The sequence below is a fragment of the Chiloscyllium punctatum genome, chromosome 6 (genome assembly GCF_047496795.1).
Source record: "Chiloscyllium punctatum isolate Juve2018m chromosome 6, sChiPun1.3, whole genome shotgun sequence".
NCBI lineage: Eukaryota > Metazoa > Chordata > Chondrichthyes > Orectolobiformes > Hemiscylliidae > Chiloscyllium > Chiloscyllium punctatum.
The window spans coordinates 45684875-45709534 of NC_092744.1; the positions used below are offsets into that span (position 1 = coordinate 45684875).

A 24660-nucleotide genomic window follows, 5' to 3' on the forward strand; every position below is an offset into this window, starting at 1 on the left:
AGTATAAGAGATTGTCAATGCCTTTTGGTCTACCTGCTCCAATCACTTCTTCAATTTTTACACAGGATACATCAATTTCCTTGGCAAATTCTCTGACAGCCTCATTGGGGTCTTCATAGGTGAAAGGGTCAATATAAACCTTCATTCCTGGTGTGACTATTAGTGATAAAGACAAGTGATATGCAGCATTAATGGAACAAATAGATTATACTTCCTGAATCAATAATTAGCCATGGAAAATAGAAACTGCATCTTTTTCTACCCATTTTGTAAGCACTAAGTGAGGACTAAGTGGTGTCCTGGTGCCACTGCCTCGTGGACAGAAGATATAAGGTTCATGCCTCACCTGCCCTGAGTGTGTGCCAAAATATGTCTGAATAGGTTGATTAAAATAGCTAACTGAAACCATAAATTGAAAGTCATTTTCAGCCACCCCAAAAATTGTATTAGGTTTATTATGTATGCAAGTAAAGGCGGAGTCAAAAAGTGTGGTGCTGGAAAAGCACAGCCGGTCAGGCAGCATCCGAGGAACAGGAAAGTTGATGTTTCAAGCATAAACTCTTAAACCTGATAAAGAGCCAATGATCGAAACGTTGATTTTCCTGCTTCTCAGATGCTGCTTGACCAGCTGTGCTTTTCCAGGACCAAACTTTTTGACTTTGATCTCCAGCATCTGCAGTACTCACTTTCTCCACACAAGTCAAGGCGTTGACTTTCATTTTAAATGCTGTCGAGAAAATCACTTTTAGATGAGCAGGACAGAAACTGAGTGCAATCCAAATAGAATTCTTCAATTCTAACGTGGTCACCAACAAATATTATTGGCAATTTTTAAAAAGAACTTTGTACTGACAGTGGTTGTAAGAATGCTTTTCATGGATCCAAAGTATCATGACTTCTTCTGCTCCATCCACCTCAAGCACACTTATCCTACTCTGGGCCGTTCTACATCACAAGAAGTAGCTATCATCAACAGCATGAATTTTGAAATGCTGAAATGTTTGAGATGCCGAGGGGCACAACACCAAATCAACTGAAATGAGATCTGATGCCCAATTCCAGGTGTCTTGTTTGAGCTACATGCGCCTTGCTCAGCCCTGATTCTGGGTCTGAAAACAATGTGAGACAAACTTCTACCCCAATATATTTCTTGTGGAAAAAACTCATGGAGGAACTTACTGTGGCCGGTGCTGTACTGCTGGAGTTTCTCAGTGTATTCTGACTCTGAACCACTTCCACGTTTCCTTCAGACAAGATAGAAAAGAAATATTTTCTGAAAACTTTTATTGTGACACTAAGAGCATTAAATACAGACAATGAAAACTCTTATGAAGGCTTTTCTTTGAGCATATGAAAAGGTTTGATTACCTGATGCACACAAATGCAATCACAAGCACAGCTACAATAAATACCAGGCCTGCAGTGGCTGAACCTACAATCAGGGGTAATTGTTCTTGGATGCTTTTCCCACTCTCATCTGAATAGAGAAGGACAGGTATTATTTAAGAATTGAACCAGTAGAAAAGAGAAGTTTCATAAAAAGGAATAAAAACAAAGAAATGTGAAGCCCTTAACAATCTGTGAATGTGTTAATACGTGTATTCCACTTTCACATAGATTAATCCTGATCTTAAATCATCATCTGCTTCCCACAGTCTGACATAGTAGCTGATCTCTCTAGGATTTATTAATTGATTTCTGTAAATCATTTGACAAATGCCACAAATAGATTATAATAAATGCCAAAAAGTGAAGAGATTTAGATTATTCAAATTTTTGCAGTGTTGATAATATACCTAAAATAGTGTTAGTAAATTATCAACAACACATTTAACTTTATATCTCTAAGAACTCTTGTTGAAAACTGCCAATCAAAGTCAAAATTTGACAGACATACTTTCCATCAGAGTCTGGAAATCTACAGTTTTGCTGTACTTTCCATATCCAGCCACGGTCCTGGCTCGCACCTGAACTCCATAAGAAGCAGATGGTTTTAACCCTTCAATGCGAATTGTGTTTTTCTGACTTGTAATGGTCGACGCTGTTGATTCATCTTGGTCCTGGATTAAAATACATGTGAAATATTGATGAAAAAGTATTAGGACAGGGCGAATAGTTATTGTCCAATCCATAACTCAGCTGCCAAGTGATAGTAAAAGAGCTTTTTTTGATAAACCTGTGAAAAAAATACCTAGTGAAGAGTATGTTCCAAATCACTTTTGAAAAGTAGTTTGTATTCAAATTCTTTGCAACACCATGACTAAAATAGATTGAGGGGGTGGATAATTGGCAGGTGAAATGCAATGTGGAGACATATAAGATGAAACATTTTGTTAGGAAGAAAGTAGAGAGAAAGTATAAACTAAAGAGTACAACTCTGCAGGGGGTGCAGGAGTATAGGAACGTGGTATATTTGTGCTTTATTCGTAAAGGTGGAAGAGGTTGATGGAGCAGTAATGAAACATATTTGATTAATACTGTCTTTACTAAAATTGGCATACAACACAATAGCAAGGAGGTTGTGTTGAACATATAATAATAGACTTAGCTGGAGTGTTTTCTCCAGTTCTGCATGCCACTCCTTTGGATGGAACTGAAGAAATTGGCAAGGGTACAGAAGGTTTGTGAGAGTTGTTCCAGGGATGATGAATTTCAATTGTGATGATAGACCGGAGAAGTTGGAATTGAATTCATCATAAAAAAGGGAGAGAAGAAATCTGATAGAAACATACAAAATTGAGAGATCTGGACAGAGTAAATAGGGAGAAAATATTCCCATTCATGAAGAGATCAAGAGCGAGACAACACAGATTTAAAGTAATTCATAAGAGAAGCAAAATGACAAGGGAAAATCTTTCACATAATGAGTGCATAGGCTCTGGAATGCAGTGTCAGACAGAGTGGTGGAGGAAGGTTTAACTGAGGTATTCAAAAGAGAATTACATAGTTATTTGAACAAGGACAATGTGCAAGGTTCTGTGGGGAGATGACAGGCGAATAGCAAGAGGTGAGATGCTCTTTAACAGAGCTGGTGCAGACACAATAGGCCTACAGCCTCTTTCTGGGCTGTCAAAATATCAATGATTCCCTCATGAGCAATTTTTAAAAATATACAATGTTTTATTTTCTACGAGATCCACATAAACAACTGAAAATAATTATTGGGAATAGACTACTTCAATGGTCTGGGATTAGTGTCACTAAAGTACCAGCATACCTGATCTTTTCAGCAGCATGTATAGCATTACTGTACCTTTTCACGATATTTCAGCTCATAGTCCAGGATTATGCCATTGGGTTTTTCAGGTGCAAGCCATGATAGAGTCATGCTATTTGATGTGGCACTCAGTAGATGCACCATTAGCACAGGAGAAGGAGCTGCAAAAGGACAACAAACAGCAAACATTTCTTTTTAGTTCCAAGCACCACCAACAAAACCAATGGTGTTTACAGTTCAGAAGAACCTTTGCCACATTTTATCTCTAATAGCTCTTTATTACAGCAATCCAAAATAATTCCTAATTACCTACTCAGTCACCACAGTGCTATGCTTTCTTATTTCAAATGCAGAGCCAATGTTCCAATATAAAGAAGAAGTGACCACTTCCTCAATAGCTCTCTCAGCAATGTATTCTCAAATTCAACACTTTATGAAAAAAAACCTACCACCACTGAGGAGTAATTTTAAATTAGTATCTAATTGGACGTTCAATTGGAAATTAATTGTTCACAAAGAACTCAATCAAAATCATTCAGAATTTTAAAAACATCTAATAATGAACAACTACAACTGAAACAAACTGATACCTAAGTGGTATAGGAACTTCCCTTAGCTTAAACCCACAGTTTTATAAAACTGTATCAATTGTTCAATCATAAGGATTCTCATTTTAAAATATGTCCTGAGGCACTGTATACGTTTATGAGTGAATGATGAATATCACGAAGACTGCAATGCAATATCTCCCATCTTAGGAGTGCAGTTATTCGTCATTTCTCATTGCCCTCATAGCGTATTTTATATGTAACACTATATTTATCACTAACTAAAGAAATTCTTCTTATTTTATATCCATAATACCTACAAATTAGTAAACTTGTTACATGCCAAACTCTTGCTAGATTAATAAAGATTAAACAAACTAACTTTCCTTAATTTGCAATGATTCAATAGAAAGTATGTTAAAACATTATGAATTTTCTTGAAATAAAGTCTGGCAATGTTGGAGAAACTCAGCAGGCCTGGCAAACTCTGTGGAGAATGAAGCAGAGTTAGCATTTGAGATCTTCATCAAAGATCCTTAATTTTATATTAATTATTTTTAAGGTAACTCTTTATCCATTTATTTAACACTAAGACCACCTATTTTCACTTTGGAAAAATGTCTGGGTCAGCCCCTGTTTCAGCTCAGTTCCTGCTGATTTCCTCATCCATATTTTTGTTACATCCAGAATTGACAATTTCTGCTTAGCTTCCCACATTCTACTCCAAGAGATTATCCAAATCTCAGCTGCTCATGTCCTAAATTGCATAGATTTCTGTTCATTTATCACCCCTGCGCTTACTGACCTGCACTGGCTTCTGCTTTAAGCAATGGCTCCATCTTAACATTCTCATCTTTGTTTCCAAATCCTTCCATAATCTTGACCTTCATTAGCAGCTGCACAGCTCCCCCTAAATTATCTGTGATTCTCCACTTCTTGACCACTCACAATTTTGGTAATGATGCATTCAGCTTAATTTGGCCATGAACTCTGTAATTTCCTCCTTAAACCTTTTCTTAAAGCTACTTCTTATGACTCTTTGATCAAGCAATTGGCCATTAGCTGAATGATTTAACATTAAGTTTTGCTTTCTAATGCCCTGTGAACTGCCTTGTTAAGTTTAGCATGTTAAAATAAGATCCATAAAAATATATCTTTGTTGTTAAAAACAAATATGTTCATTTGCTTTCTAGCTTGCTGCCTTTGTACAGCAATTCACTTGAAGAAGGCTATCTTTCTCTGCCGATACTAGAGTTTCAAAACTGGAACTGTGAGTGCACAGAACAAGTTCCATCATCCTGCTGCAATGTTTAAACCCAAACTACTTAAAGAATTTTACCTATAGAGAGAAAGACTTCAGATTTCCTCCACTTACAGCTCCTGCTGCCCAACTCCTCTAATCCAGTCATGCAACAATGGAAGCTAATACCGTCCATTAAACACCAATCAATGGACAAATTACATACATACTGCCTGGAGGTAAGATTCCCTTAACAGCCGAACTCAGAACACAGTCATCTGTCTCTCAGGGCCTAATTACAGCTACACCATCCAGCACCTGGACTGCCAGTGTGAATTCCTGTCTGACAAAGCCTGATGGCATCCCACCAGCTGCTTCGGGCTGTGATTTAGCAGGTCCCCTAACACCATTTCATTGTGTCGGACTTATAATATAGAAAGTGCCAAGTGAATGAATATTCAGGCCTTAATCACTGCAAGATAAGCTACAACACAAAAGGGGAGCTTAATGTGAAAGTCAGACAAGTCTTAACCTCAAGGATGGCCACCCTCAAATAAATCCTTTCTGCTCAAGGGTTGAGAGCTTTCAATAATTGGAATCAAGAGTTTTAGAAACCTACAGGACTGTTGCTATTGCAACACAAATTGTTTTGTGGTGACATACTCAACAAGCAGAACATAATCTTCACATATACATAAAATGTGCATGTTTCTGTAAAATGACTATCAGAGCACAAGACAGCTGTTGCAAATGTAATTTTTGGATATTGGTGCAACAAATGTGTGTCAAAATGACAGTTTTTAAATTTATACGCTTTCTGTACAACCTGAAGCTGAAATATTTAAATTGCTTTTTCTTTTGTAAAATAAATGCACTTGTTCTTCAGTACATGAAATGTGCTTACACTAACACCAGTTGTCCTGCGACAATAAATAACTGACACTTGAACTGGCATGATGATGCAAAACTGTATTTATTCTGTCTATACTGTTTTCAGGGAGTGTACAATAGTGCTTTTGAACTGGTGTGAGAGGCTGAGTTGGAACTGAACAGAGATGAAAGGAATCCACTCATACTTATTTGCACACACCCTAAATGTTAACCAAGATAAATTAAAGGAGACAAAATCAATGTTTATTTTAATCAGACATGGTCAAGTGTTATATTCTGACCAAAACCATGCTAGAAACTGTTAACATCTTAAAAATTTATAATTAGTCCGAAAGAATAAAATGGCCTGAGGACAGGATGATGCCAAAGAAGCAGCGTCCTGTCAGGCCGTGTGAAACTCTGTAACCACCTGGCTCTTTGTCTACTTCTACTGGGGCCGAAAAATTCAGCTTGTGTTTTTTGACGCTAGTGTCAATTGTATTTACTTTAATCGAGTATGAAAGGATCAGGTTGCGGTTGGAATGTTGAAGAAACTGAGGTGTTAAGACTATAAGATAAAGGAGCATAATTAGGCCATTCGGCCTTTTAAATCTAGTCCGCCTTTTGATCATGGCCAATAGATTTCTCAACCATTCTCCTGTCTTCTCTCCATAACCTTTGATCCCTTTACTAACCAAGAACTTATCTATTTCTGTCTTAAATATGCACAATGACTTGGCCTCCATGAACTTCTGTGGCAATACATTCCATAGATTCATTACCCTCTGGCTGAAGAAATTCCTCCCATCCCAGTTCTAAAGGGCCATAACTTCACTCTGGGCTCTGTTTTCGGGACCTTGTCTCTAGAGGAAACATCTTCTCCATATCCACTCTACCCAGGCCTCTCAGTATTCTGTAAAGTTTCAATCAGATCTCCCTCATTCTTCTGAACTCCACTGAATACAGACCCAGAGTCCTCAACCACTCCTCATATGACAAGTCCTTCAACCTCAAGGTCATTCTTGTAAACCTCCTCTGGAAACCTTCCTCCTCACCAACCAAGGCCAGACATCCTTCCTTAGACACGGGACCCAAAACTGCTCATAATATTCTAAATGCAGTCTGACCAGAGTCTTATGCAGTCTCAGCAGTACATCTCTGATCTTGAATTCTAACCCTCTTGAAATGAATGCAAACGTTGCATTTGTTTTCCTAACGGCCAATTGAACCTGCATATTAACCTGAAGAGAATCCTGAGGCTAGAGCTCCCAAATCCCTTTGTGCTTCAGGTTTTCAAAGCCTTTTGTTCATTTAAAAAATAGTTTAAGCCTCTATTCTTCCCACCAAAGTGCACAACCTCACACTTTCCTACATTGTATTCCATGCACTCCCTTCCTTGCCTACTGTTTTAGACTATCCAAGTCTTTCTGTAGCCTCCCCACTTCCCCAACATTACTTGTCCGTCCAATTATTTTTGCGTTATCTGGCAAATGTAGCAACAATGCTCTCAGTTCTTTCATCTAAACTGTTATGTATCATGTGAATATTTGTGGTCCCAACACTGATCCCTGCAGAACTCCACTCATCAAGGCGTGCCATCCTGAAAAAGACCCCTTTATTCCTTCTCACTGATTTCTGCTACTCAGTGGTACCTTGTCCCTGACACTAGAGGCTCTCATTTAGTGAGCTTTGACAAAGGGTCAGTTAGACTCAAAACGTCAGCTCTTTTCGCTCCTTACAGATGCTGCCAGACCTGCAGAGATTTTCCAGCATTTTCTCTTTTGCTCTCATTTAGTAGCCTCTTTTTCGGCACTTTGTCAAATATCTTCTAGAAGTCCAAATAGATCATGTTCACTTGCTTGTTACTTTCTCAAAGAATTCTAACAGATTTATCAGGCATGATCTCCTCTTGACAAAACCATGCGGACTGAGCCTTACTTTACTATACACTTCCACATACTTCACAATATCATTCTTAGTAACAGATTCCCCAACTCTACAGTGTTTCCATCTGCTCCACATGATTTATTCACTATCGGACCTTTCAGCTTCACCAGCATCTTTTTTGTAGTGCTGACCATGATACTCACCTCTGTCCTCTGACTCTCCAATGGTTCTAGTATCCTACTGGTGTCTTCTATTGTGAAACACTACTGATGGAAAGTACCTATTGAGTTCCTCTGCCATTTCTTTGTTCCCTTTTACTACTTCTCTAGCCTTGTGTTTCAGCTGTCCAATGTCCACTTCTGCCTCTCTCTTACATTTCCTATATCTAAAAAAATCTCTTGCAATCTTCTTTTATGTTACTAGCTACCTTATGCTCATGTTTGCATCATTACTCTGTGAAGCATATAGCAACTTCTGATGTCCCCAACTTGCTGTCAGCAATACCTTACTCCTCCACAAGGTGCAATGTCATAGTCTGCACAGATGCAATCTACACAGAAATCAGTGATTCTTTTAAAATTACACTGGGAAACATAAAGCACAGATTCACTGAATTATTTATTGGGAAGCTGGAATGTTTAAGTTATATATAGACATTACAATATTAAATGTTGAAACAATGCTCTACTTACCAGCTTGATTCGTAGTAATATTAACTGCTGCAAACTGAGGAGGAAGTGAACTCTTGCTGGAGACTCCATTTACTGCTTGGATTTCAAATGTATATCTGGTGTGAGCCAAAAGATTACTGATAAACACATGTCTTTCTGTCAGGCCCAGCTGTCGTGGGACAAACTCAACATTGTCATCACATCTGGAGCAGATTTTGCCTTCAACGCTGCACTTCTTGCAGATGATATTATAGAGCAGGTCATCACGGCCACCAACATCCTGTGGCTCACTCCATTCCAAACTCAGAGAGGTCTCATTCACCTTTGAAATAACATTCTGTGCAGCAGAAGGCACACCTTAGTAAAATTGAAATTGGAAGTTAGAATGTGTGTTAAGCATAATTAAATTCAACATGTATAAATTTAGAAACATGCATTTATCATTTATATAATACGTGTTTTATATTATATTACTGAAATATATGTATTGCTTCCATATAATACTGGGTTGCAAACACTGAATTCAGACAAAAATCTGTTTGCATCTTATTTCACAGAAATTAATGTTCTCATTGAAATAATCTATAATAAATCAAATAAAAGAGCAGACATGTCTTTGTTATAAATTAAGAGCTGATCAGAAATACATTTTTTAAATGAAAATATATTTTGAGACAATGGAAGACTATTCACAGCAAGTCAGAAGGATATAACATCTGCTTTGAAAACACTTTCAAGGTCACTGGAAAGGCAAATTGCTGTTTAAAAAGGAAAAGTTCTAAAGTGAAATTAAAGCCTGTTCTGAGAGAAGGTATCTGGGGTTGGGTACGGCTTTTACTGATAAGCAGGCAATGGAAGCATCTGAGACACTAACTTTATAGAAGGCAGAACGTAACTTCAGATGTACTTTTAACAACCAGTCTGTTGCCTGCATTGTGCTGATAAAAAAATGGAAAGCATCTGAGACTGACAAACCTTTAAATGCAAGGTAAAAGCCATAAAGTGTTTTTCACCAAATGTGCTAGGGCAAACTATTGGAGATAATCCTTTTAGGAAAAATAATATCATGTTTGAAAGAGGATACATACTATCCTTTTTTCCCATTTTTCAACCCTAAGGTCATTACACTTAGAGCCTTGACACACCTCATGGTCTTATCTGCATTAGTACAGTATCCAATTAAGATTTTCTGGTTTCCTTGTGATGCATGTTTTCCGGTGTCCTTGTAAGAGAGAGGGAGAGAAAGTGTGTGTTTGTCTGTGTATTACTTCGTGTTCAATTAACTAAGACTCCTGTTAGCTATTTTAATACAACTTGATGATGTAAAGAATCTCTTTTTCATTCCTGATTGCATTATTTTTCATTTCTATTGATAGATATGTTGCATAAATTTGATCATTTCTATGTTGCCCATCTCATTTCACAGTTCCTCTCTTTTCTTGGTATCATTTGTTCATCTTACAATTCTGTCTTGTTTCTGAATCCAATTCATTTATATTAAATTATAAGTAGTGGTGGCCCCAATAATGTGTACACTACTTGAACATAGCTCCTGCACCACATTAAATTGATTCCTTGAAATAATTAAGACTAAGAGGTGATTTCATAGAAAATTAGAAAATTCTTGAAAGGGCAGACGGTAAATGCAGGCATGATATTTCCCCTGGTTGGACAGTCAAGAACCAGAGTTCACAATTTAAAAGTTAAGAGAAATGCCAGTTAGGTTTGAGGTGAGGAGATTTTTTGTTAACTGAGAAAGTTGTGAAACTTTGGAATTTTCTACCACAGAAGGCTATGGAAGCTCAGTCTTTGTGAATGTTTAAGGTAGACATTGATAGATTTCTGATTACTGATGGCATACAGACGTATGGAGATTGTCTTGAATAAAAGACTTTGAAGTGCTTGATCAGTGAATGATTATTTTGAATGGTGGGGCAGAATCAATGGGCTGAATAGACTGCTGTTCCTAATTTCCTGTTTTTCCCCCCGTATTCTTTCTTCTTTTCATTTGTTGACAGGACATGGACATTGCTGGTTAGACCAGTATTAATTGCCCCTTTTTAATTGTTGTTGAGAAGGTGGTAGAACTGCTTTCTTGAACCACTATATTGCATGGGCTAAGAAATGGTATATAGTGTGTAGGTGCAACCACAGTACTGCTAGGAATAGAGTTCCAGAACTTTTTGACTCAGTAACAGTGAAGGAATAGTAATATATTGATGAAATATAAATAATTACATTAAAGTATAGGATGTTACTCCCTTCTCAGATAAAATTCAATGTAATGGATAGCATTTTTGTGACTTGAACTAAGCACAACATTGGAAGTATTGTATAACAGAAAATTAAGAATAATTCAATTAGTAATAGCAATAACCTCAGTAAGATTTTGGCAATCATTGCAATGAAACATAACAAGTTTTAATTGTTTTAACCGTTTGTCTTGTCTTTATGAGATTTGGGAGAAATTTGAGAGTAGTCATTATTAATTTTTTTTTCAAAGTGTAGTTACATATATTCATAAGAATATTCAGTTACACTCATAAAATCGCCTTTCAGTAGTTGTGTCTCAAAGGCCTCACAGCATGCTTTACTGGCACTATGATATGTACTTGCAAACTTTTTTTTGACAAAATAAGTACATAATGTGAAAGGAATTTCATAAGAGTATATTAGCATGTTTCAACAAAGGTCAAATATGTTTAAGCTTAAACACCACACACTGCTTAAATAGTGTAAACCATCTCAGTTATGAGACAAAATATTTCATATGTGCACTAAGGCTGCCAACATGGGCAAAATACGCATGCTACTACTCGGAATAGTGCTCAGGTTTAAAATTAATGTGCAGTAACTACACACAGACATGGTTGCTTAAGATTTACAGACTAGCAGCATGGTCATTAATGTGTCAGAGGTGCATTTACTATTTGAGATAATTAAACTGCAAATAACCCAATGGCACTATAAAAATATATCTGTCTCAGACATGTTCCCCCTAGTGCCATAAAAAGAAGAAACTAATGGCTTTGGGATCACAGGGAAAACAGAAAGAAGATTATAAAAGCCTTGGAAGTGGTTTAAAAACTGCTGTCTTTGTTCTTGTCAGTCATTGTCTGCTTTAAAGTCCTTCTCAACATAAACTGTTATTTAGGCCTGTAAAATAATCTATGTGAGTAAGATTATATCATGGCTTAGGCAGCTTAGGTTCTGCAATTATTGTACCAATGCTGAGAAGACTGGACTTGATTAGTGTTTAAAATATTTGGAGCTTGGTTGGATGCAATGTCATTTTTTCAAATGTGTCTGAATTTGCCAACTACTATACTGGTCATATTCATTTGGCTGTGTTACTAATTACATCTTTAACTTTAAATACAATTAAAATCCCATGCTCAATTAATGTGAATTAATGGCAGAGTAAGGCAGTTTCTGCTCATTATGCCTTGAGTGTTTTGGACCTTCAACATTTGTGGACAATGAACATAGTTAGGATGTATCTGGATCTTTATCATAGTTTGATGCTTGCTTCATTATTTTTAATTTAAGACATGAAAAAAGAATTCATTCATTACTGCAGTGTTGCAAAATAAAGAAGCTTCACTGAAGTACAGGTTAAGCATGAGAATATAATATAAAGTAAGTTATTTCAAAGCATCATAATATTTAGCAAAACGTTTGGTAATTTGCTATATGGCTAAGGTTGTGTTTTAAAGATGATATCTGGTGTTCTAACAGCAGAAATGTAGAGACAAAACTGGTCTATGATCACCTAAGAGATTACGACACATATATGTATATGGTATCAGAACAGCGTACCAGTATTGTCACCAATTCTGTGACAATCAATGTTTGTCACAAATCAAAAGAGCTTAATATGAATTGTATGACTTAATAATTAGTGTTAGACTTCTGGTTGACATAAAAAAAAATCAATAACTAACTTGTGCATCCCATCTCGGGCTGGTCACTGTCTGCTCGATAGAATCCATTCTTGCACTGACAGATAGTGGCTGCTTCAGAGTTGACCCTGCTGTTAGATGGGCAAAGTGCGCAGGGTTCATGCCCTTGTTTGGATTTGAAAGTTCCTGGGCTACAAGCTGAAAGCCAAGAACAAACAGTAATTAGGAACATAGTGCTTTACCGGCAAACACATTTAGATGTTTAATGCTCGCTAGTCTTTAGAACAAAGAATAAATGCTTCAAAAAGCTTTCCTTGCAGGTACAAAGCCACATTTGCAAAGAACATCAGTACATTATCCTTGGGAAGGAAATGATCCCACTAGAGATAATCCTAAAAGGGTCTGTAATTCAAAAGCAGAAATTGCAGATATATGATTCCAGCCATACCCAGACACAAAACAAACTCAGACGGTTCAAGTTGACAACTTACTAATATTCTTTAATTGTAATATGAGTATATTACAATAATGTTCCTACAGTGAACTGCTGTTCTGCTGCTAGATATCACAAATGCATTTAAGTTGGCTGCTTTCTGTTTCCCATGTTACATGGGGCATTACAATGCTGGGGGAGCATATCAGCTACATTTTTTTGGATTGGGTATGTGGTATTGTTTGCCTTTCCAACCACTACCCCTCATTTATCTGTGCTGGAGACAGGTACCAATATATCCTGACCCTAGGTGGATTAAATCTTAACCAACCAGTCCTGGATGGGGCTTGAATCCAAATACAGGAAAGTTACCCACTGAACTATCCTAGCCCCTACATTTTGGCTATTCTCCTATATTTTGAAGCAAGTAGAACATAGAATTGTACAGCACAGGTGCAGGCCCTTCAGGCCACCATGTCTGTGCTGACTATGACGCCATTCTAAATTAATTGCATCTGCCTGCAAATGGCCCTTTACCCTCTATTATCTGCCTGTTCACGTGTCTTTCTGAATGCTTCTTCAACACTGCCACTGTATCTGCTTCTACCACCTCCTCTGGCAGCATATTCCAGGCACTACCACCCTCTGTGTAAAAACTTTCCTCGCACATCTCCTTTAAATTTTCCCACATAACCTTAAACCTATGCTCCTTGTATTTAACATTTACATCCCAGGAGGAAAACTCTAACTATCTAGCTTATCGAAACACCAATTCTAAGGACAGAATACTTTGATTCTTTGAATTCAACATCAAAAATAGAGAGACATTCCAATTCTGAATAGGTCATGGGGCTATCTTACAATAGCAATTACCAATATCGTTATTTTATGGATTTCTAGTATTATTACACGATGGTCACCTGCCATATTTTAATGAACCAGATTTTCCTGTAGCACGAAACCTAATGGTGTCTGTAATTCCTATAACTTTCTCCACACAGTTCAGCATAAAACAATTTTTATTAAAGTGCAGATTGGTGACATCTCTGCAAAAGAAAAACAGGACACTCAGAACCAGAGTGAGCAGGGCAACCAGCAGGGTATGTCCTCAACCAATGAGGCTTAAGAGTTGGGAAATAAGCACAGAGGAGGGGGATTAATGGGAATGAATATTGCATCAAATCAGGAACAGAAAGTGACATTTAAGGAGAAAGAAATGTTGGGATAAGGGTGAAAAAAAAGAGACAGAAAGAAGAAGTAAAACAAAAAACTATAACAAAGTTGAAAATATTCAAAAAATTCAAAGAATGAGTCTCCACACCTATAATTGTTAGTTCTTTGTGTCAGGAAGATTGATTGGCAATAAACAACATTTATCATGCCAGTTAAAGGGTACTTACCCACCAATTACTAGCCCTAAATATCTATGGTGTTTTTAGTTTGTGTCTATGGTACAATTTCAGTAGCTTTACAATATTCACTGCATGTCAAGGGTAAGGCAGTCAGCAAAATACTGTTTTCTGCAGCTGGCAGTAGAGTGGTGTTACTTGAACAGTACTTACAGAAATTTACATTTAACCATACATTTGAATCATGCTTAAATTTGCTGTATCATTCACATTTAAACAACTGCAAGTACCATTAGTAGCCCAAGTTATTTTGACAACAAATTCTGGCTGATTATAATCTTTCTTTGCTGTGATATTGCTTTATCACTGAATATTGACAACAAAATTGGTGAATAAGTACTCCGATTTTACAATTTTGACACTTGTGCTTTCCACTAAAATAAAACTGAACTTTGAAAAAAACGATGTTATTCATGCTATTATCGTGATCATTTACAACCGGCTAATATAACAGCATAACTCCCATCATGTGAATAATAGAAATTGGAAGGTGGTTAAAAACTTGCTGCACATAATGCAATCACTGCCAATGAAGTTGAAATAAACAATGTAGAACAATTTTTTAAGGATGCCTTGACAGCAAGTACCAGCTGCTGCACAAATTGGAAAATCACAGGAGCATTGCCTCAATATTCTAACACACACTTAAATAGGCAATGCTTTCTGACTGGCAATGTATCCTGACAAGATTACTTAATGTCATAATATTTTACAAAAATTAAGGTTTAGTCCCAGGACAGAAGATAAATTAATAGACCCAAGAGGCCCAATGACATTTTTGCATCAGAAACAGTTTTATTAACCTTGCAAAGCTAATGTCAGTGAAATTGTGCAGGAAGGCAGTTAAAAGTCTGGTTCCTGACCTGACTCCAGTTGGTCCTCCCCCTCTGACTGCTACTCCTCCCCTGACCTTAACCAACTACCAATGTTCTCCCCCTCAGTTCTAAATTCCATTGTGTTCCTCAACGACTTAGACACCAATAAAAATTCTCACAGACATAAGAGGTTCCAGAGTAATTAGAAATGACTGTAAGAAAATTTCACTTTATCTCAAAATGTAATTCAAAATCTTAAATATTTTCCACCTAACCTGAAAGCCTTTGGAGGTGAGAGCCAACTTTTCAAGGCTCCATTCTCAATGTTGAGTCAATCTGATACAGAGAGGAAACTGTAAAATTGTGCCCTAGTGCCCAGAGCAAAGCAGCTACAATTTGTGGTGTAGAAATCTGGGAACTACTGCCAAAAACATGTTACATTACAGGCTGTGATCATTACTTATACAGACCTTTTTCTCCATTTCATGATGGTTTTAAAGAGGTTGCTGGCCGAATATGCCCTTAGCATGCAACTCACCTTATAAAATGAGCACACAACTAGTCTTTTGCTCTGGTCTACTGAAGCTGGATTACTATAACAAAAATAAATGAAAAATAAAAAAATCTCTGCTACTTTCTCCCTGTGTTTAGGCTTTGATGCTGCAAAGTGTTTTGATTTTAAAAATTAAAAGTTTTTTTTGCAGCTGAAATGCATCTAATGCCAAACAATATATAGAAGATAGTCATTTCCTCAGTGTTGTTTATATGTGTTGTTTATATGAGGAAGCCAAGTTCAACAATTGCATTTACTGGTCAAGAAACTAATTTGCACTGTTGTCAAAAGACACAACACCCACTGTCTTCACTTCTTAGTGGTGGGAGTGTCGACTAAACAATTGTGTCATCCCTTGGAGGCTGACGTGTGGATACTACTGCACTGGGATAACTCACCTCATAAGATATGTGTTGCCTTTTTTTGTAATTATTTCCTTCCAAGTTAATCATTTAGTTTTTGACAAGGTACCGCATGGTGGGTTGTTGAGTAAAATTAAATCTTAAAGGATTCAATGAGAGCTAGCCAATTGGATACAAAATTGACTTGAAGGGAGAAGAGGGTTATTGTTCAAACTGGAGGCCTATTATCAGCAGTGTGCCACAGGGAGCAGTGCTGAGTCCACTGTTGTTTGTCATTTGAATAAATAATTTGGATGAGAATTTAAGAAGTATGGTTAGTACGTTTGCAGATGACACCAAGATTAGTTGTATAGTGGACAGTGAAAAGGGCTATTTGGGATTACAGCAAGCTCTTGATTAACTGGGTTCAGGAATGACAGATGGAGTTTAATTTGGTAGGTCAAACCAGGGTAGGACCTATATAATCAATGGTAGGGCCCTGGGTAATGTTGTAGAACAAAGAGAACTAGGAGTACAGGTTCATAGCTCCTTCAGAGTGGAATCATAGGTTGACAAAGTAGTGAAGAAGGCTTTTGACTTGCTAGTTTTCAATAGTCAGAGCACTGAATATATGAGTTGGGATGTCTTATTGCAGTTGTACAAGTCATTGGTAGGGCTACATTTGGAGTACTGTGTGCAGTTCTGTCACCCTACCAATAGGAAGGGTATTATTAAACTAGAAAGAGTGCAGAAAAGATTTACTAGGATGCTGTCTGGACTGGAACGCTTGAGTTATAAGGAGAGGCTGAAAAGGCTGGGACTTTTTTCCCTTTAGGAGACTTGAGAGGTGACCTTATAGACATGTATAAAATCATGAAAGGTATAGATAAGGTAGATAGGCAGTTGCTTTTCTCCATGATAGGGAGTCTAAAAATAGAGGGCGTAGGTTTGCTGTGAGAAGGGAGAGATACAAAAGTGTCCGGGGGCAATTTCTTTACACAGAGTGGTGAGTGTCTGGAACGGGCTACCATAGGTAGTGGTGGAGGCAAGCACAATTTCATCATTTCAGAAACAGTTGGACAGGTACGTGGATGGGATAGGTATGAACAGATATGGACCAAACACAGGCACATAGAACCGGTTTAATTGTAAAAACTGTATGGCATGGACAAATTAGGCCAAAGGGCCTGTTCCCAGACTCTATGACCCTAGTCTGTAACCTATTCCACAAAACAACTTGCAAAGGTCTGACTTTCATGAAACAACATCTTCACTACATTCCCTGTGGAATGGAGGCAACTCTTAATATGGCACAGAATGATTCTCAGGATGAATACTACTAGTTGCAGTGGATAGTTCTTATGCTTCACACAAACTGGATCTTTCCCAAAAGTTCCTGACAAGTGGTTTACATTGTTGCCTGTTGGTGGTAGGAAGGGTAGCCTCGAGGGCCATGTCTCTACTCACACTCATGAAATAGAATGACAGTCACTTTGTTAGTCATCAATCAAAAACTTTAATTCTGTGTCACTCACATAAAGGAACAAGTCAAGATACTGATCTGAAATGTGCAGCATAGACCCAAATTTAAGTGTCTGAAACTTGCTGGAATGTAGGTTTAGGACTCATCAGCAAAGCAGAAACCAATAGCACACTTTGATGTTACTTTCTGTTTGGGCATCTGGCAGTTTCCATACAATGCTGCTCTCTTGCAAATTCAAGATGTCATGTTTCTCCAGGTTCCACATTAATGATAGGGAGACAAAAACCTAGCATACTCTTTTGCAGCCTGAAGAAATCCCAATAAATTAAACTGGTGACGCCACAATAGAGCGAGCAACATTTACTGGGGCATATCCAATTTCCACCCTAGAGGGAAACACAGTCCTAAAATTTGCATTAGGTCCCTGATTAGCATTTTCACAGGGCCCAGAATCTTACTCAGACACAAAAACAGAAATTGCTGGAAATGCTCAGCAGGTCTGGCAGCATTTGTGAAGAGAAATCAGAGTTAACGTTTCAAGTCCAGTGACCCTTTCTCAGAACTGGCTCCAGAACTCAGTTCTGAGGAATGGTCACTGGACCTAAAACATTAACTCTGAGTTCTCTTTACAGATGCTGCCAGCCCTGCTGAGCTTTTCTGACAACTTCTGTTTTTGTTTCAAATTTACAGCATCCACAGTTTTTTTGGTTTTTGCCTTATTTAGACAAATGCCTGAGCACTCAAAAGCTTCCACTGGAGCACTTCAGAAATGTCGAGTGTGGGAGTACTGCATTGGAAACTTGGTGATACAATTGTTTTCTAGCCAGAAATTGGACAGAATGGAGAGTAATTCCCTCTCCCTCCACAAGGTTTGCTATTGCTTCATTTCTACTTGGTTCTTCACTTCAGTTCTTCCCCAGCCCAATCAAAGCCTGATTGAAATATTAATATCATTTGAAGATTTACGAAGGCTGAGAAAGTAACTGCTCCTTTGAATGACTACTTACATTTGAGTGGATAACTTAAATTTGAGAACATTTGGCCATTAGTTTACCTGCTGAGACAAAATTAAAGCTATGTTGCAAATCGTACAAATGATCTAACAGTGTATTTTGAAGCACACAATCTCAATGCATTACAGTTCAGCTAGAGTCAGCTATCCAGCCAATTCTGATTGAACTTCCCGAATTTGGCAATAATATGCAGTGATCTTTAATGTTTTGGTTAGACATTGAAAGTTTAATGAGTGCTGTACTGTGTTATGAGACTTACTCCAACTATTATCACAGCCCCGCAAATAGCATTTATCTACAAAGAGCCTCTTGCAAGTACAGTCTGGGAGGAAGCTCATTGCTTTCTAATCTGACCAATGTCAACACAAATCTCTTACAGCAAACTGTTTCCAGAACACTCCAAAACAGTGAAGGAATTTAATGTTCGAGTGTTTAACGAGCATCTTTACAGATGTGGCAAAAAAATCTTATTATCCTACCTCATGAGCTACCGATATCCAAATGGCAAACATTATTTCTAAGTCATGATTTCCATGGTTTAAAAAAAAGCCCACATTCAGAAAATGGAGTGCTCTGAAACAACTTGATCGCATTCTGAAATCTGGGTGAAGATTAATTACAAATATATTTCATAAAACTTTGAATTAAATAAAATCAATATAAAAAAATTGAGCTGAGATCTCCAGGGAGTGTTTCAAAGGAACTGTAACTATTCCTGTTGTAGGAAATGTTATTTTCACAGAATGGTTTAAAACAAGCCAAAGGATAACTTTCAGAGAGAACATGTTTGGGCTATTTTCCAAACATTAATTAGATCTTGTGAAGCTTTAGGAATTGCATGTTGCATGGATGGTGAAAACTTTTTATTTTAACCTGTTAATGGGAAAACCAAATTACCTTTGTGCAGCACGTATAATTATTAAACATTTCCTTGCAAAAAGCACACGTAAAATCTCCCCAAAGGGTCAGAAACTGAGATATAGACTTGAAACACTAGGACTATTTTCACTGACCCAAAGAAGAATGAGAGAAGATACAATAGAACTGGTTAAAATCATGGAGGATTTTGAATAGTGACAGTTTACTTGCCTTGGTTTTCAGTCAGTGGTAGAGGATACTTAGTAAAGCTGCCAGTGAGAACGGGGAGAGAATTTGGATAAACTTCTTAACATAGAAGGTTAAGAGAAATTGAATGCTTACTAAAGGGAGCAATTGAGGTTTCAAAGAGATGATGTACATGTAAATCACAAGTAGAACTTGCACAGCCATGAAACAAATAGGAAGCAGCATATTCATGGTTTGACTGATGAATTTACCCAATGTTTTTACTGTCATAGGCAGGCTAATTAGGAAAATCCAACTATGAAGTACCTAGAATAGTACACTTGCTCTGATTGGGTTGATGTCACCCCATGATGCCAAGAACAGTCAACAGCATATTCTTATGTTGTTCTTGATACATTGTCCAAAACACATTCTGAAAGTGACTATAGTTTTCAATATCAGTTGCTGGTAAAAACTTGTTAATTATCCTTCAAGCAGAAGTTGCATTTTAAGGATGGGTGAGCACAGACTCAGAGCAGAGGTTGAGATTTTCATGCTGCTAGTTTTTTCTGAATTTGCTAAATGGTATGTCCAGCAGTCTCTATTACAGAATTATGGATCTGGCTATCGAAGTAGAACTGTGTGATTCAGTCACTTTCGGAAACCCAGGAGAACTCTTTGTTTGTATATCAGAATGAACTGCTCTTAATGTAAACCTTTTCTAGATCCACATTTGACTCATCATCCAATTGATAGCACTTTAGCCACCTAAGCCACAAGGTTTTAGTTTAGGTTATGCTCTAGAGCACCAATATCCAGATTGCCTGTGCTGAGAGAGTATGTTGCATATGTCAAAGGTGTTGCTTTGCAGCAGTAATTTTAAACCGAGTTACCGTCCGTTTAACCGTAGTCAAACATCCAATAGCATTTTGAAGCAATGGAAATTTATCGCTGGCATCCTAGCCAAAATTAACCCCTCATGTAAAGTTATTAAAATAGATGATCTAGTCATTTTATAACACAGTGCTATTTATGGGAGCTGGTTATCCACAAAACATTTGAACTGTGTCAGTGACTATACTTAAATGTACTTCGGATTGTACTGAGGTTGAGAAAGTTTTTATTTAAATGCATCTTTCTTTATTTTACTCACGATTTCTGTTTTACTTAAGAATTCAGATTTTGCATCTTTTTTAGAAATCAAATATTCAGAAATATTTTCAAATATTAAAAGCCATTTTCTTTAAATTTTAAATCTAAGGCAAATTGCTGTATAAGTAGGAGTTCACACTTAATTAATAAATAAGGACCCTAACACAGGTGTCCAGCCAGAAACAGAAATTCACAATGTATTGGATGGTATTTGGTGAATGTCTCATCACATTCCCATCCCGAGGTCGTTTGAATCAGAATATCCACCTTTAAAAGCAGAAGATAAATTGAAGCACCTGGGGTAAATTATTCTGCTTGTGGAAGATTTAAGCAGACGGTGGCAATGACAAATGAGAACAAACCAAAGTCAAAACAACTTCTGTTCAGAGAATTGTGGCAAGTACAATAAAGTACTTCAAATATGTTCAACAAATAGCCACAGATAAATTGCCAATGTGAACAAAAAAAACCTCTTTGTTAGATAGCTACCATGCACATTCTTTGTGAATGGCTCGAGAAGCTATGCAAGTAATACAATCTAAACAATGAATGACAGACAAGGGAGATTGTGGACTGTCCAGAGGGTTATGCGACCTCCACTAAAGTATTTTTAGATTGATGCGGAAGAGAAATAAAAATACTGGCGGGCAATTTTTGTGCTTTATCTCAGAAGGCTCAAATAATGTTTACATTTTAAGAGTAATTCTTTATGCTGAGATACTTTGGCTAAGTTAAGGACTTTAGGACCCAATATCTGCACTGTTTGGTGAGTTGGTAGTCATAGATTCAATGACATTCAAATGAGAACTGGATAAATATTTGAACAGAATTATGGAGAAAAAAATAGGGGCATGGCACCTATGAGATCGATTTACCAGACTGCTGCCAGAGGCAAGGTGAGCTGAATGACCTCCTTCAGTACAACATCAATAAATGATGCAATGGCCTATGCCTTCACAGACTCTGCTGCATATACTCCTATGATGGACTGATGGCTAAAAGTACAGCCCATTGTGTCACTAAACTACGTGCTATTTCTTGCATAACATTTTAGGTCCGAACTTAAGTAATTAAAAGTAATAGAAATAGCAATTGTGCTATACTTGTTCTCTGTTTTGCCTGGTTCAGCAAGAGTTTCTAGTCCTGACAGCTACCCAATGTCTCCTCAAGCAAGGTGTAAAGCTTTGGCTGCTAAATAAAAAACAGATTAATATTAGGTGTCATGCCTCCCACGGTGAGCAACGTGGTGGTTCTCATTGTCTGGACTGTTTGCATGAAACATAGCCTATGCGATAACACCCATTGTGCTCTGCAGGGAAGGAGAGGAGGAAATAATGGGAAAAAGAGTTTTAAAAAGCCATTTTACCTGTGTAGCTATATTTGTGATTTTACTATCATTGCTGTTGAAAGTTTTCTCAGGCTGCAGAATAACTTTATGTAACTCTGCTTGCCTGTTACCACTATTGTTTCTCTTAAGTGTTATACACGTTCTTTTACATAATCACCTTCAGGCCTACCATTGCCACTGTGTGTAATGTGGTTCATGGATGATTGTTCAAAGCCCTTTTGCAATACATTCTTCCAAATCTGAACAATTGAAAGAACACAGCAGAAGTATTCTATATTTAAAATAATGAAACCAGCATTTCCAAAGCCTGGAAATATTGAAATACTGTTTGGGTCTCACTGTCTAAGTAAGTTTTGATTATTATTTTTGCAATAGGACAATTAATCTTTTGAGAAACAAATAGATGTTCCTGAAACTAACCTGTTCTGTTCTGCGGTTTAATAAGGACACATAGATGCTTTAACGAATAGCAGATGTCTTTAAAACATGCCCATAAGCACAACCTTTGAATACTGTACTGTAATTAAAATATCTCAACCATTCCCTTGGTTATTTTAATACAATAAAGGTAATAAAATGGTTTAATGAATATATGTGTACCATGTTGAGGAGAAAATGCCTCGGGCAGCGCATCTTGTTAGACTGAATTTGTGGCCTCCATCTATATGTTGCATTAACGAAAAACAGAGGGTCTGCACACAGTATCAGCTCTTTTAAATCAGCAGGAAATTAATTCATCAGCAAACCTTAAGTAAAACTCTAAAACCAGTAATGTGTTGTCAAACCTTTGAATTAAACCACAAGTTTATAAGGGTTCATTTTCAAACTGGTAATGTTCCATTATGTAAATGACTTTTTGCTCCAACAGGGTCTGTTCCCCAATTTATGCTTACACTGACTGTATTCACTAATCTTTTATTGCCAAATGTACCACGAGAAATTTAAATTAGTAATTCCTTTAGTAATTGTTTCATGAGTAAAACTGCTTGATCCCCCGTTTTAAATTTAACTATTCACCAAATTCCAAATAATCAAAACAAAATATGCAGCATCGCAAGCAAACTACAAATGTTTGACTTTCTTTTGTTAGTCTGATCTTTTACAACTTTTAAGTCATCATTCAATTAATTGGTTTGTAAATCTGGACCCATGGTCTTCCATGAAAAGGTCCTCAAGTTTATCAGATTTCTGCATTCCTTTTCATTCACCTTACTAACATCATGGTCCCATAGGACAGTTCTCTACTACAATCCTTAGATCACCTTCGCTCAGCTTCATCTAAACCCCTCAACAGTGTCCACCTCTCTCCATTGGGCTGAAAGCCATTCTGTGCTGTGACCTCTTTCATTGGGTCTCCCACTCATTGATACCACTGTCAATACTAAAGTTGCAGTTCACTTCACATAAATTTGTCCCTGCAGATGCACTGAGGCCATCTGAGGCTCAGCACAAACTTATAGTCCTGTCACTGGAGTCCTGTTGCCTGTGAGAAAGTTCAATCCATTAATTCTATCTCTCCCATTCCATAGACAATGTCTGATCTTCAAAGTATTTCCAACATTCTTTGCTTCGATATTCTGTTTGTTCTAGCTATGAAATATAAAAGCAATGAAATGCTTACTTAGAATTATGCTATTGAAGAAAAAACATGCATAAATATGCTTGAAACAACTTAAAACTAATACATCTTGCTGAAGACTGACTGAAATGGATTGGTCCCCGGTTTTATTGCCTGCTCAATTTTGCTTTTCCTTGATTTCAATGGTGGGGAAATGGGCAGGATGGGAGGTCCATCAGTTTTCCATTCGGCGAACTAAAATTATTTCCAGTTGTATCTGTAGCTGATTTCTGAGAAGCAGGAACTCCAAACCTAATAATGGCTAGTTTAATTTAAGGCCTGGCATAGGTGGGGTTGAACTTTATAACTCCAAGGCCTGTGGGATTAATAAAGTGCACTCAGAATAAAATGAGAGAAAAGAAATGGGAAGGGATCAGAGTAACTTTCCATATTCTGTTTAGCCCTTGGTTCTTTCTTGGATTGAATCCCAGTTTGAATTAGACTTTATTTGAAAAGGAACACAGTACACTTCTGCCCTTTTTATACCAGTTTGAAGGGATACAGAATGAAGGGATACTTTATCCAATTGCTTTAGCAATTTTTGTCTGACCTGTTCTGTAAGTGCTCTTTGACCAAAGATTTCATTAAAATTCTTGTATTTTTCAATAAGTGAGCCACTGGCTTTGAACATACTTAACCTTAGTTACAAATAGATGAGTGGCCCTGCATTCTGCAATGCCGAAGTTCCAGGCATTACAATCTCTTGCTAATTGCACTGTTTTTACTATATTGAGAAAAGCAGTTAACTGTAAGTGGCAGTGCACTAATTAAGGCTATAGTGAGAATCCAGTTAAAAATGAGACATTTATTATATGATCCTAAGTAATTAGATGCAAAACAATATTTCTAGAACACATTAATAGTAGTAACTGCAAAGTAGAAGATTTGGTACAACTTGTAAGGACCAGAAATTATTCTGGGTATCAGTGGACACGTCCCACAACTCCAGAAGGAAGTCAACAGAATCCATCATCTAATGTCAGGGAGTCAGCTGTTGCTGGAATGTTGGTGTTTTAGGAATGTTGAGTTCTGTTTTGTAAGAGTATGACATCTACAACCCCTTACAAGGCAACTAATGATTGCTTCCCCCCAAACAATCAGTGATAGGGATGGTTG

General features: G+C 37.3%; 1 protein-coding gene across 4 annotated transcripts in view; it reads right to left on the reverse strand.

Annotated features, from left to right (window-relative positions):
• Positions 1 to 24660, reverse strand: part of LOC140478924 (ephrin type-B receptor 3-like) — a 91517-nt gene that overhangs the window by 15166 nt on the left and 51691 nt on the right. For 2 of the 4 annotated variants that reach the window (XM_072572558.1, XM_072572556.1), the window contains exons 4-10: positions 12378 to 12533; positions 8455 to 8790; positions 3254 to 3378; positions 1898 to 2060; positions 1369 to 1477; positions 1180 to 1244; positions 22 to 156 (exon numbers count right to left, since the gene is read on the reverse strand). In XM_072572558.1, the coding sequence (XP_072428659.1) occupies positions 22 to 156; positions 1180 to 1244; positions 1369 to 1477; positions 1898 to 2060; positions 3254 to 3378; positions 8455 to 8790; positions 12378 to 12533 (1089 nt within the window). The remainder of the gene's footprint in view (positions 1 to 21; positions 157 to 1179; positions 1245 to 1368; positions 1478 to 1897; positions 2061 to 3253; positions 3379 to 8454; positions 8791 to 12377; positions 12534 to 24660) is intronic. The other 2 variants (XM_072572559.1, XM_072572557.1) reach the window with 1 other exon arrangement.